The 15,738-nt window shown below is 38.8% G+C and overlaps 2 protein-coding genes across 2 annotated transcripts in view; one reads left to right on the plus strand and one right to left on the minus strand.

Moving 5' to 3' along the window:
- The window catches only part of LOC139476066 (uncharacterized), a 45,852-nt gene that overhangs the window by 29,277 nt on the left and 837 nt on the right, over positions 1-15,738 (minus strand). The gene's annotated exons all lie outside the window — the stretch shown is intronic.
- LOC139476065 (type II inositol 1,4,5-trisphosphate 5-phosphatase-like) overlaps positions 1-15,738 on the plus strand; it is a 65,028-nt gene that overhangs the window by 22,169 nt on the left and 27,121 nt on the right. Inside the window, exons 11-15 of the mRNA XM_071259305.1 lie at positions 3,358-3,465; positions 6,249-6,319; positions 6,751-6,862; positions 8,317-8,426; positions 12,167-12,302. Of these exons, the coding sequence (XP_071115406.1) occupies positions 3,358-3,465; positions 6,249-6,319; positions 6,751-6,862; positions 8,317-8,426; positions 12,167-12,302 (537 nt within the window). The remainder of the gene's footprint in view (positions 1-3,357; positions 3,466-6,248; positions 6,320-6,750; positions 6,863-8,316; positions 8,427-12,166; positions 12,303-15,738) is intronic.

Consider the following 15,738-nt stretch of genomic DNA (forward strand, 5'->3'; position numbering starts at 1 on the left):
TTATCAGCCTTTGTGTTATTTCCCACAACAATTCAAGCATTCAAATCTCAACAAATACTACCATGGACTTCAATTTAATAAAATTAGTGATACGCCAACATTTGCAGCACACAGACATCTTTGACAGGCCTTTACCAATGATCTATATAGTAAGTTTACATTCGTGCCTTTACAAATAATTTAAGAAGAAATAACGTTCAATATAATAAAACAACTGATTTTAAATGTTACTTTTTATATCAAAATTAAAGTTGCATCTGAATGTTTAAATTTATATTATTTTTTTAGAAATAGGCCAAATGAACATCTATCATGCATCTATTAAGCACTCAGTTACAATATACATACCGCTCATCATACTTTGAAATAAGAGATTTACCCATATTATTCTGCCCCTATAACATGTGTTCCACCATTAAGCGCTTTGAGTCATCACAGGTGTTAATTCATTCATCCATCATTTCTTACAGAATTCTGATACTCATGCTCTTAAAATAGTAGTAAATTACAGAGATTTGTCCCAACAAACAACAAATCATACAAGCTACCCCACAAAATGTGTATGATGCATAAATAGATCTAAATCATAGTTTTATCTTCTTGTTTTAGTAACATAATATTTATTTTAATGTTGACAAATTATTTCCCATACAAACCCACACACTACCCTACTGTATCCAAATATCCTGATTTTCATTCAACAGTGCTTCAAGAAAACCTGTAGTATTAAGTATATTTTGTAGATATTATTATCATCTAGCAAATATGAATTTAGAAAGTTTATCATCAAATCTTCTGATGGTTAAATAAATGCAAATTGAACCCCACAGTCATTCCATGTAGATAAATAGATTTATTTGTGTTATTTGGTTTTGAATATAACAGATTATACTTACATATGTTACAGTCAGTGTCTATAATCAGGCCCAATATGTATTTTGACTAAAAATTTCAGCCAATATGCATATTGACTGATTCACTCAAGCAAGGTATATATTCTTTCTTAAATTTTCATTAATTTATTATTGCCTGAAAAATAGGACCTGATTTTAGACAGACTGGCTGAAATGAATTAGACTGTATAATTTAATCTCCTCAATATAATTTGGATCTATTTTGATCTTATCAAGATCAAAGTAACTTATGTAAGAAATTAAAAATGTTTTCACAATGAATTGATTGATTCTCCAAACCTGAAAGAATACCAGAGTCCTTTTTTTATGTTACTTATCTTTATTGGCATACTATTCAGTTCAGAAACAGATGACTGCTAAAAAGTCATGCATGTGTAATCAAATACTAGTACACATGCACAAGTGTGCCAAGATATTACATAAAATAAGAGTCATTGTGCAATGCAGATATCTTTTGGTGTGAAGAGAAAAAAGAATAACATTAATCATTTGTTTATGTTGGAATTTGAAACATCAGATTAGAACAAGGAAACATAAAAAGAAAGGCCTAATGAAGTTAAGAATCAGTTTTAACTGTGTCACAATCATATGATTATTTTCAATGCAAACTGGATGTAGACACTGCATTGTTAATACAATCAACATTATAGAGATTGACAATTAGTATGAATATATTGTTTTATTTTATAAAAATTGTAGTTGGTACAAATACTCTTGAATATGTATTTTAACTGAGATATATAGGGTCCTCTGTGTCTGAAATCTTTCTTTCTACTTTGTAAAATTCAAAAAAGGCCAAAATAATATATATCTTTCATTGATCATATTGAAATATGATCATGGTAGTATTTGGCAACAAACAGCCACCGTTCATACATAAAATCCTTTTCTACAACATGCACCAACTAACCCTTAAATATCAAAACAGATTTCAGTTATTTCCATTTCTTTTATTTTGAACATTGTATCATGATATCTAGTTGATGACGTAATTTTACAGTGCCTGTTACTCTTACAATTTCTTGAGAACATTTCCCATTGCTCTCTGTTATATATCTGACAAATACTTACATGTGTTGCTGTCAATATTCACAACATTGAGGTTACGGGCAACGTTGCATGAGACCTTCACATTTCGCGTACCGTATCGCCTCACAGCTGTACTTACTGAAATTCATGCATATGATGTAGCCTGCTCGGCGATGCTACAACATAGATATAGGAGGAACGTATACAAAATTAATTTTTAAAAGTGTGATATTCATACATCAAGGGCAACACTTTCAGTACCGATTGCAAAACGTCAACAAAGCGACCTGGGATGAACGATCAGCTGATCTCACTGCATCGCTTCGAACGCCCATCTAGGAGTTAACTATACAATATAATCAGTCGTGGTCATCCCTGATGTATCATTAAATCAAAGAACATTTGTTTCCGGACATGGCAATAGATAAATATTTTTTTAGGCGAAAAGATATACTGTCCACACACAAGCGTGACCGTTGCCGACAGAGGTTATACTAGTTAACTGTCTATAGGCGTCACAGTAACGTGTAGTGCTCGTATCGCGCATACCACATGCGCCATCAATTTAAGGTTGGACCGTCCGGGTCAGCGCACCTAGCGGGTTAGTGAAGGGAAGATAAATTGAAAAAGATCGCCCTTTAAGAGGAGGTGAGGTGAAATGGGGTTTAATGTCGCGTCCAAGATTATTGGACTTATATAGCGACGTGCATGTACTTGTGTGTGTTTGTGTGGCTGCTTGTACTAGTCCGGACTGATGCCGATTTATAGTGCTAGCTCACTGAGATACCATGCCGCAGTTTAACTTGAATACCCCACTCAGACACAGTATACTGACTCCGAGCCGACCAGTCCTTGTTTTAGCCCCTTAATGCCGAGCGCCAGACAGGGTAACAACAAGTACCATCTTTTAACGTCTTTTGGTATGACGTTGCCGGGGATCGAATCCCGGACATTCCGCTCTCCGGGCGGACACTCTACCACTAGACCACGGAGGTGATCTTATTTAAGAGAAAGCATATAGTGGCAACTATTTTGGATTGGGTGGTCAGACTTCATAACATGGTCGATTGCACGTCATCACACCCTGATGGTGTGGGATGTTGTTCGTAATATTAACCGCTGCGGGTTATTTAAGAATTGACTTCAACATTTATTGTGTTGATAATCGCATGTCGATTCTTATAAATAAATATGTCATCAACAATAACTTCACAGACTACTTATTTAATCATCAAAACAAAAACGATGTAAACAACAATACGAAATCAGTGACATTGTTCCCCACAATAATGCACCTCAAGCCACGTCCATTCTGTTATCAGCTGTTAGTCCATAGTGGGCGTAGCCTGAAGCAAAATAATTGCTTGTTTAGCCAATCAAATGCCACGGAATCAATTACAGATTATTTTTTCAGGGTAACAAGGGAGGCGTCAGTATACGTATGAGTGTCCATAACACATCCTTCTGTTTCATCAACTCACATTTAGCCGCACACCAGGAAGAGTTTGAAAGGAGGAATCAGGTACGTGTTGTAAATGTTGAAAGTCATGTGAGCTTATATCGTAGCACTTTGTTAAGGTCATGTGAGCATATATCGTAGCACTTTGTGAAGTCATTTGAGCTTATATCGTAGCACTTTGTGAAGGTCGTGTGAGCTTATACCGTAACACTTTGTGAAGATCATGTGAGCTTATATCGTAGCACTTTGTAAAAGTCATGTGCGCTTATATCGTAACACTTTGTGAAAGTCATGTGAGCTTATATTGTAGCACTTTGTGAAAGTCATGTGAGCTTATATCGTAGCACTTTGTAAAAGTCATGTGCGCTTATATCGTAACACTTTGTGAAAGTCATGTGAGCTTGTATGGTAGCACTTTGTAAAAGTCATGTGAGCTTATATTGTAGCACTTTGTGAAAGTCATGTGAGCTTATATCCTAGCACTTTGTGAAAGTCATGTGCGCTTATATTGTAGCACTTTGTGAAAGTCATGTGAGCTTATATCTTAGCACTTTGTGAAAGTCATGTGCGCTTATATTGTAGCACTTTGTGAAAGTCATGTCAGCTTATATCGTAACACTTTGTGAAAGTCATGTCAGCTTATATCGTTGCACTTTGTTAAAGTCATGTGTGCTTATATCCTAGCACTTTGTGAAAGTCATGTGAGCTTATATTGTAGCACTTTGTGAAAGTCATGTGAGCTTCTATTGTAGCACTTTGTGAAAGTCATGTGCGCTTCTATTGTAGCACTTTGTGAAAGTCATGTCAGCTTATATCGTAACACTTTGTGAAAGTCATGTGAGCTTATATCGTAGCACTTTGTGAAAGTCATGTCAGCTTATATCGTAACACTTTGTGAAAGTCATGTGAGCTTATATCGTAGCACTTTGTGAAAGTCATGTCAGCTTATATCGTAACACTTTGTGAAAGTCATGTCAGCTTATATCGTAACACTTTGTGAAAGTCATGTCAGCTTATATTGTAGCACTTTGTGAAAGTCATGTGAGCTTATATCTTAGCACTTTGTGAAAGTCATGTGTGCTTTATCTTAGCACTTTGTGAAAGTCATGTGCGCTTATATCGTTGCACTTTGTGAAAGTCATGTGAGCTTATATTGTAGCACTTTGGGAAAGTCATGTGCGCTTATATCGTTGCACTTTGTGAAAGTCATGTGCGCTTATATCGTTGCACTTTGTGAAAGTCATGTGAGCTTATATTGTAGCACTTTGGGAAAGTCATGTCAGCTTATATCGTTGCACTTTGTGAAAGTCATGTGAGCTTATATTGTAAACTTTGGGACAGTCATGTGAGCTTATATTGTAGCACTTTGGGAAAGTCATGTCAGCTTATATTGTAGCACTTTGTGAAAGTCATGTCAGCTTATATTGTAGCACTTTGTGAAAGTCATGTGAGCTTATATTGTAGCACTTTGTGAAAGTCATGTGAGCTTATATTGTAGCACTTTGTCCGTCCATCCAGTGATAAGTCTGTCAGTCTTTTTTTAACATTTTCGACATCACCTTTCACACATCTATGAACATGGTGAAGCTGAGACTATGATGATCTCAGTGTGCTTTTACAGAATACTTGGCCACCATGGCAGCCATATTTACAGTGGTTGTCAGTGAGTATCTCTCGCGTATAAGCAAATGAATATAACTGACTATACATTATACGCTTATGTATGTCATGAGGCTAAAAAAGCTAAAAAAGCTTAAAAATGATCAATTTTCTACCCAAATTCCATTATAAATAAATTACTTAGAATAAATGTATTTTTTTCATAATTTCAAATCTGTACCAACAGGGGGCGGTTGGGTAGCCTTGTGGTTAAAGCGTTCGCTTGTCAAGCTGAAGACCTGGGTTCGATTCCTGACATGGGTACAATGTGTGAAGGCCATTTCTTAAATTTTGAAATGATGATTTACTATTTTCCAGATAACTTTGTTTATCATATTGGTTCGAAAAAATTCAAATTGACCAACAAAATAACTTACCTCTAGAAAGAGTAGCACCAAGGTGAATAATTTGAAATTACACGCTCCCATCGATATTAAACTTCAGTCATTTTCTACCACTCACAGTTACTACAAATAAATTAACAACAATCCTCCCTGCCACATAACAATTTATTTCCAACAAATACCCTACATCAAGGCCATAAGTTCCTGTTTAATCACTCTAAATGTCACTAAATAATCACACTTAATGTTTTTTAATATATTTTCAACACACCTCCTATTCACTACCAAACATATCTTGACCCGTGAAGATTCCGGGGTAGAATAGGTCTTCAGCAACCCATACTTGCCGTGAAAGGCGACTAACGGGATCGGGTGGTCAGGCTCGCTGACTTGGTTGATACTTGTCATCGATCCCAATTGCGTGGATCGATGCTCATGATGTCAATCACGGGATTGTCTGGTCCAGACTCGATTATTTTACAGACCGCCGTCATATAGCTGGAATATTGCTGAGTGCGGCGTTAAACAACAAACAAACAAACCAACCAACAAACCAAACATATCTTATAGTTGTGAGGAAAGCCCTACCTACAACTGATTAATATGCCTCAAGAGTGATAAAAATGGTTCAGATGAGAATTTTCAGTTTTACACCACTTTAATAAAATTCCAGCAATATCATGGCAGGTGACATTGTACCCATGTGGCAGGAATCAAACCAGGGTCTTCAGCCTGACAAGCGAACACTTTCACCCCTAGGCTAGCTACCCCACTGGCCCAGTGATTTGAAGATGAGAAATAAGATTTAGGATGTTTTTAATGTTTCGTCTGTGAACATTTCAGGATTATCGAGACATTGACTCCAAGATGAAATTCAAGCAGTTTTCACCACCATTAACAATTAAAGAACATGAGTAAGTATTTCTTTGGCAATGTTTTGTCTGAAATCTTTAAAGTGATGATGATGATAATAATGATGACAATTTATTAATTAACAAATAAATCAAGATTTAATGATTATCATAATACATTTCCTTGTTTTTTTGTGAAAGGTTATCATTGACAAAGTGTTAACTCTTTATGTGTTTTTTATCCATTGTCTAATCTGCTAAAATGTCTTTTTATCATTATTTCAATAATGTTTTCTTGTACATTTGTGAATTCTTGTTTTTAATTCTGTTTTGTACTGCATAGCTTATGTTCCTATGAAAATGTACTATAATCAAGATAATAACTAACATGTCTAACGTTAAGTAACGCTTCTTGAATCTTGTATAATCCAGATACGTTTGAGTAGCTGATTTTCACATTAGAATTTGTTTATACAAAATGCCCTTTGTTTCAGCATCACCTTCTGGATAGGAGATCTGAACTACCGTATCCATGGCATGCCCATTGACGAAGTCAAGTACAATATCAGCAACGCCCTCTATGGTAAACTGCTCCCACATGACCAGGTATGTTGGAGTTACCTCCCTTCCCTCACCCACACGCAAGCTCCTCACAGCGATAGTTCGTTCCCGGAGCTCTCTATGCTATCGCTGCCACCAGTCAAAACTCCCCACTGTGAATAGGTGGCCACAACCATGCTTGGAGTTGAACTCGCAACCGAATGATCATTATGTTTACAAACAAGTGACGACTGTCGTGACGCCGAATACACTTATCGCTGCTAAATTACTTTCTTTGTTTGTCAATTTGAATTTCTGTTTCATTAAAAGTATTATGTTATTGATATAGTAGGAATGTAAGGCAGAAGTTGGTTGATTTTCCGTTAGTCTGCAATCTTGAACCAATCTGATTATCAAAACAACAAAGTAAATTCATCTGGAAAACATGGTCAGTCGTAAATATGTTGAAATATGATGGCATTCCCAAAGACATAAACAAAAGTATAAACGTTACTACATATGGGGTTGGAGGGCAAATTTCAAGATTCTTGAAATGGCCGCGCCCACACTGGTGGCAGCGATGTTACCGAGAGTGTAACGAAGGTGTCACGTGCTGGGAAGGAGCTTGACCCACACAGTGCCAGTGTTGATAAACCACTTTAACCTCAGTAGTTCAAACAATTCTTTGCAGAGGTAATAGTGTGTAGTGAAGAGAAACCCATTTGTCATCTTGGCCAGATTTGTCCAAAATCTACAGGATTAATTTATAAAGATTTTAATCCAAGAAATTCCTTTTGAATCTTTATGACATGTGTGTGGCACTTCTTTCAACCACTGTTGTGTGCTGTTTGCTTTGATTTCATCATGTAGAAATACTAGCCTTGAGACCCATGAAGATCCGGTGTAGAATAGGTCTTCAGCAACCCATGCTTGTCGTAAGAGGCGACTAACGGGATCGGGTGGTGAGGCTTGCTGACTTGGTTGATGCATGTCATCGTATCCCAATTGCATGGATCAATGGATTGTCTGGTCCAGATTGGATTATTTACAGACCCCCGTCATATAGCTGGAATATATTGTTTGGTGCGCCGTTAAACAGCAAATAAACAAACTAGCCTTGAATTTGATTTTGGAGATTTATTTGTAGTTGTTGACTTGTTTAGGAATGTCGAAAGACATCCTGTGAAACATAAATTAACACATTTTTCTTAAGACTAAAATTTAATTAAAATTTACATCAGGTTGCCAGGAGTTAAAAAAACATTGCTATTGGTTGGTCTTTTCCCCTTTATTTCTAGGGGATCATACTCATTAAATATTTTTATGTAACTAAAATTTTGTTGTGACTAGCAAAAACACAATGTAGTAATGTTTGAATTTAACTTTAATATTTTTCTAAAATGAAAGAGCTAGGGGCAAAATATGCTGTTTAATAGGCATTTCTTAGAAGCCACGATTTACGGTTTTAGAAGATATATGTATATGTAGCACGTTTGATATGTTGTCTGATTATTTTCTAGCTGTACACGCAACTGGGCAAGTCGGATGTGTTCAGTGGCTATTCAGAAGGGGACATTCATTTCACGCCAACGTACAAATATGACACTGGAACAGACAATTTTGACACAAGGTATGCACAGTGCTGTCACACATCTCACTACAGTCAAGTCTCGTTTATCCGACACTCGTTATTCTGACAATCGGCTTTATCCAACACAAATGATGGGAACCGATTAAATCAGTGCTATTTAGACCCGTTAATCTGATAGTCTCGCACTCCGATTCTGACACACCTAATTTGCAACAAATTGCTGAAATTGCTCATTAATCAGTCTCGTTAATCCAACACAGTGATCAGCTAAATCCGTGGTCATCTGCCTGCGAGTACATAACCCCGTGTTTTGATGCGAGACAAGTTGGCGAGTAGCTGCATATTTAAACGGCTGCACAGATTAACTTGCTTAACAATAAACAATTACTGCTTTAAATAAACAAAATAGGATTAATCACATGTCTAGGTTACCTTAATCTCATTAAAATCGGATACAAGTTCTCGCTACCGCTGAGAACATCCCATTACAGGACACGTCAGAAGGACCATTCGCGAACTTTGACCGACCAATGAAATTACTAACAGGAAATCAACATTAGCCACTAAGAAAGCAGCTTTCTAAGCATGTGGCAAACTGGCGACTTCCATTCCAGACTATGCTTCAAAAAGTATTTAAAATCAGTCATTCAGTCTGTAACAGTAGTTGTGTGTTAAACTTTAGAGGTTGCATGATTAGAAAACATCTTCCGCGAACAATGTAACACAACAATATGAATATTTCCTTTTTCCTTTTTTAATACAACATGTTTGAATCGTTATCCAATTTTCGATCACGAACGTTGATAATACCTAATTTCGTTTATCTGACATACTCATAATCCGACATAATCATATGCAACCAACAATGTCGGATTAACGGGACTTGACTGTACAGTGTTATCTTACCAATGTGTTGTCACCTTTCTCACTGTGGTGTTGTCACATATCTCACTACAGTGCTGCCACCTTTCTCATTATGGTGTTGTCACCTTTTTCACTATGGTGTTGTCACCTTTCTCACTATGGTGTTGTCACCTTTCTCACTATGGTGTTGTCACCTTTCTCACTATGGTGTTGTCACCTTTCTCCCTTTGGTGTTGTCACCTTTCTCACTATGGTGTTGTCACCTTTCTCACTGTGGTGTTGTCACATATCTCACTACAGTGCTGCCACCTTTCTCATTATGGTGTTGTCACCTTTTTCACTATGGTGTTGTCACCTTTCTCCCTTTGGTGTTGTCACCTTTCTCACTATGGTGTTGTCACCTTTCTCACTATGGTGTTGTCACATATCTCACTACAGTGCTGTCACATGTCTTACTACAATATTGTCACCTTTCTCACTATGGTGTTGTCACATATCTCACTACTGTGTTGTCACATGTCTCACTACAATATTGTCACCTTTCTCACTATGGTGTAGTCACATGTCTCACTACAATATTGCCACCTTTCTCACAATGGTGTAGTCACAAGTGACACTACAGTGCCGTCACATGTCTCACTACAATATTGCCACCTTTCTCACTATGGTGTTGTCACATGTCTCACTACAATATTGTCACCTTTCTCACTATGGTGTAGTCACATGTCTCACAACAATATTGCCACCTTTCTCACAATGGTGTAGTCACAAGTGACACTACAGTGCCGTCACATGTCTCACCACAGTGTTGTCACATGTCTTACCACAGTGTTGTCACATGTCTCACTACTGTGTTGTCACATAACTCACCACAGTGTTGTCACATGTCTCACCACAGTGTTGTCACATGTCTTACCACAGTGTTGTCACATGTCTTACCACTGTGTTGTCACATGTCTCACTACAGTGCCGTCACATGTCTTACCACAGTATTGTCACATGTCTCACTACAGTGCCGTCACATGTCTTACCACAGTATTGTCACATGTCTCACTGCAGTATTGTCACATGTCTTACCACAGTATTGTCACATGTCTCACCACAGTGTTGTCACATGTCTCACCACAGTGTTGTCACATGTCTCACCACAGTGTCGTCACATGTCTCACCACAGTGTTGTCACATGTCTCACCACAGTATTGTCACATGTCTCACCACAGTATTGTCACATGTCTCACCACAGTGTTGTCACATGTCTTACCACAGTATTGTCACATGTCTCACCACAGTATTGTCACATGTCTCACCACAGTGTCGTCACATGTCTCACCACAGTGTTGTCACATGTCTCACCACAGTGTTGTCACATGTCTCACCACAGTATTGTCACATGTCTCACCACAGTGTTGTCACATGTCTCACTACAGTGCCGCCACATGTCTTACCACAGTATTGTCACATGTCTCACTACAGTGCCGTCACATGTCTTACCACAGTATTGTCACATGTCTCACCACAGTATTGTCACATGTCTCACCACAGTGCCGTCACATGTCTCACCACAGTGTTGTCACATGTCTCACCACAGTGCCGCCACATGTCTTACCACAGTGTTGTCACATGTCTCACCACAGTGCCGCCACATGTCTTACCACAGTGTTGTCACATGTCTCACCACAGTGCCGTCACATGTCTCACCACAGTGTTGTCACATGTCTTACCACAGTGTTGTCACATGTCTCACCACAGTGCCGCCACATGTCTTACCACAGTATTGTCACATGTCTCACTACAGTATTGTCACATGTCTCACTGCAGTATTGTCACATGTCTCATCACAGTGTTGTCACATGTCTCACTACATTGTTGTCACATGTCTCACCACAGTATTGTCACATGTCTCACCACAGTATTGTCACATGTCTCACCACAGTGTTGTCACATGTCTCACTACAGTGTTGCCACATGTCTCACCACAGTGTTGTCACATGTCTCACCACAGTATTGTCACATGTCTCACCACAGTATTGTCACATGTCTCACTGCAGTATTGTCACATGTCTCATCACAGTGTTGTCACATGTCTCACTACAGTGTTGCCATATGTCTCACCACAGTGTTGTCACATGTCTCACTGCAGTATTGTCACATGTCTCACCACAGTATTGTCACATGTCTCACCACAGTATTGTCACATGTCTTACCACAGTATTGTCACATGTCTCACTACAGTGCCGTCACATGTCTTACCACAGTATTGTCACATGTCTCACTGCAGTATTGTCACATGTCTTACCACAGTATTGTCACATGTCTCACCACAGTGTTGTCACATGTCTCACCACAGTGTTGTCACATGTCTCACCACAGTGTTGTCACATGTCTCACCACAGTGTTGCCACATGTCTCACCACAGTGTTGTCACATGTCTCACTGCAGTATTGTCACATGTCTCACCACAGTATTGTCACATGTCTCACTACAGTGCCGTCACATGTCTTACCACAGTGTTGTCACATGTCTCACTACAGTGCCGCCACATGTCTCACTACAGTTCCGTCACATGTCTCACTACTGTGTTGTCACATGTCTCACTACAGTTCCGTCACATGTCTCACTACAGTTCCGTCACATGTCTTACCACAGTGCCGTCACATGTCTTACCACAGTATTGTCACATGTCTCACTACTGTGTTGTCACATATCTCACTACAGTGCCGTCACATGTCTTACCACAGTGTTGTCACATGTCTCACTACTTTACTGTCTCATGTCTCACTACTGTGTTGTCACATGTGTCATTCCTGAATGATTTTTATTTCATTGCCACAGAAGACTAAATTCAAACTATTGATACTGAGTTGATACTCTGGATTTAAATATCGGTGTCATTATATGTTGTATTTTACTTCTAGTGAGAAGAGTCGCATCCCAGCGTGGTGTGACAGAATACTGTGGAAGGGGAATGGGGTTCGACAGATACGGTACGACTCCCACCCACAGCTCCGAGTCAGTGACCACAAGCCAGTCAGCGCTCTCTTTGATGCTGGGGTAGGTTCCACCTTTCCTTTCACTTAAATTACATGAATTTTCTCACCTTAACGAACATTAAGTGACAGAGAATGGATACATATATCATAAATGCCATACTTTGACTCGTTTAAAGTCATATTTGTTATAGTTTGACGATTCTATGTCAACACGTAGTTCTCGCAATCACGTGCGCGAGTGCCTTGACGGTGACTGGTCAGACTGGTTCCATGTGAAAAATTATTAACCGGCAATAGCGATCAGCTGCTTCGCTTAGGTTTATTAGGGGATAGAAAATAAACATACTTTGATATCAATGTAGAACTAGGTTGCCTGTATTATTATTATTATTATTATTATTATTAGAACTAGGTTGCCTGTATTATTATTGTTGTTGTTGTTGTTGTTGTTGTTGTTGTTGTTGTCGTAAGAGGCAACTACCAGACTATTGTCTGGTCCAGACTTGATTATTTACAGACTGACGTCACATAGCTTGAATATTACTGAGTGCGACAATAACAAACAAACAAACAAAACAAACAAATAATAGCGGAGTTTGGGGTTGGGGTGGGCCAAATGTGCACACACCCCTCTTGATCATTGTATGTGCTATGGACAAGCAGCACGAGCAAAACAGTGGTCTGTTTCACCAGGATTCAACTGATGGAGGCATGAACATAACATTGGCTTAGGTGATACCATAGGCAGAGATAAAATGTCCAGGCTAAACTCAGCAACACCCACACATCTGATAATGTTTATCAACATTGTAAAATGCAAAATGTCCATAGCATCTTTTCTTTTGAGACAGACATGGGGTGGGTGTTGCAAAGAATAGTCGATTGCAAGCGATGTACAGAAATTCGCCTCACAACAGTGCACAAACTCTCAAGATATTTACTATTGTTACTGTCCTTTCCAAATGCTACAGTTGTCTCTCTAAACATAAGATATAACATTACCAAGATCTTCATCCTCAAAGCATTGGAGTCAGCTTCGTGTAAGTGACATTGGTCGGAGATAGTTTCCATGGTATGTATTGACACCCGTGAAGATTGAGGGTAGAATAGGTCCTCAGCAACCCATACTTGCCGTAAAAGGTGACTAACGAGATCTGGTGGTCATCGTATCCCAAATGCGTAGATCGATGCTCATGATGTCAGTCACTGGATTGTCTGGTCCAGACTTGATTATTTACAGACTGCTTTCATATAGCTGGAATATTGCTGAGTGAGGCGTTATACAAACTAACAAATTTTAAAGTGGAATAAAGGAATATGAAGTGATTATTCATGTTAATCGATCTCTACAGTAACATGCCATCAACCTACATCCTCACTTGGGTGACTTGTGTGTATCACTAGGGGCTCCTCCTATCACTGAGATAAGCTGTGAGTCAGTGTGTGTTTTATATCAAACTGGTCGTGTCACTCTGACCAGGCCTTCTAGGTCATAACAGACAGACCCCATGATCAACACAGAACAGGTATATTTTTCAGTAGTATCTAATGCCAATGTATAAAATATACATCACAATTCTTGTTTAAGTGAAGGGGCACGAGATGGTGATGTTTTTCTAATTCAAATTAAATTGACCACGTTAACAGGATTCCTTTGTCATTATGACATAAGATGGAGGTAAAATGAACTGAAAAATATTATCAAGGTGGATTTGGGGTGTAATTAAAAAAAAAGAATCTCTTGAATTTAAAGTTTTTGCTCATGTGTAATGTCTGAATTGGAAATCCTTTTAGCTTTTCTTTTCGAGACGCAATAAAAAACTCAAGGTGGAATTGTCTGCCACTGTACTGATGTATGTGTGATAAATTTTGGCATGATGCACTCAGATGTCACACAGTAGTATCATTCTACAGAAAAACATGGCTTTAGTGCAGTGTATGTATGTTTGTTTGTTTGTTGTTTAACATTTCCAGTTATGACAGAGGACTTTTATTATTCAAGTCTGGACCAGACAGTCAATCAATTGATTGACATCATGAGCATCAATCCTCGCAATTAGGATATTATGACACGCTGTAAAACAAGTCAGCAAGCATGGTATTTCTGGGTAGATTTTCCGCCAGTGTAAGGGTCAACTAGATTAGACTGGGTTGTCAGGCTCTGTGGCATGGCTGACAGCCTTTGTGGTCTTGTGGTAGAGCGTCCGCCCGGAGAGCGGAAGGTCCGGGGTTTGACCCCCCGACCGCGTCATACCAAAAGACGTTAAAGGTGGTACTAGTTGTTACCCTGTCTGGCGCTCGGCTTTAAGGGGCTAAAACAAGGACTGGTCGGCTCAGAGTCAGTATACTGTGTCTGAGTGGGATATTCATGTTAAACTGCGGCATGGTATCTCAGTGAGCTAGCACTATAAATCGGACTGGACTAGTACAAGCAGCCACACACACACGTACATGCACGTCGCTATATAAGTGCTATAATCTTGGATGCGACCTTACGCCCAATTTCACCTCACCTCACCTGTGACATGGCTGAATGTGTTGTTACTGAAGCCGGCTGTCTGGATCTTGGGTCATTTGTTTTTTATTGGTTGGATCACAGATTTTTGTTGTTGGTTAAGTCAGAGGGTTAAATTTGGAGGAGGAAATAGAAATTAAGAAAGAACTGCCATCATGCCACATGAATTTGATCTGACACTGATGTTGGTGTCAAATGATGAGTTCGGCAAGTTAAGTGTCATCTGTGGGAAGCTTCATTTTTTACAGAAAATTCTCGGAAGACAAAAAGGAGTTCCTTTCGGCAAAGTCTCTGTATCAAGATATGGCTTGGTTACAACATGTAGACATGGCAAAGCATTTTTTAAGCTGTTTGGCACAGAACTTCAAGTTATGTACATTTGTACATCCAATAATGGCAGTGTTCCTTGTCCAGTTCTAGTAAAGGACAAGAGATGTAACTAGATTTATTATGCAATGAATTTCACTATGACTCGCGACTGAATGATTTGGCGAAATACAATCTCATTAAAATCAGACCTTAGTTCTCGCTACCGCTAAACAAATATCTGAAGACATCCCATTAGGGGACCTTTCATCTGACCAATCAGTGTGTCGCTTACCAGATTATGAAAGTGACAGTCGGAATGTGATTTCTAATCTTGCAATCTCGAAAACTTTAACATGGGGTATTCCGAACGATAGTTACGGGTTTAACTCCTGAATTCTTACAATCTAGACCATCTATTAGCCATTCCAGAATGTTTTTTTGTTCAGGTTTCAAATTTGTAATCAGGAATTGGTCAAAATATGTTTCGAAGTGTAGTCGCGAAATTGAAATTTGTGCCGTAAAGCACGAGAAAGCTGCCTTCTGATTGGTCATTCCATTGGTCGGTCAAAGTTCGCGCAAGGTCCGTCTGACGTGACCCGTAATGGGATGTCCTCAGATCTTTGTTTAGCGGGTAGCGAGAACTAAGATCTGATTTTAATGAGATTGGGCAAAA

Source organism: Haliotis cracherodii, unplaced genomic scaffold, assembly GCF_022045235.1.
Source record: "Haliotis cracherodii isolate W230 unplaced genomic scaffold, xgHalCrac1.p SCAF_3, whole genome shotgun sequence".
In the NCBI taxonomy this organism is placed as follows: Eukaryota; Metazoa; Mollusca; class Gastropoda; order Lepetellida; family Haliotidae; genus Haliotis; species Haliotis cracherodii.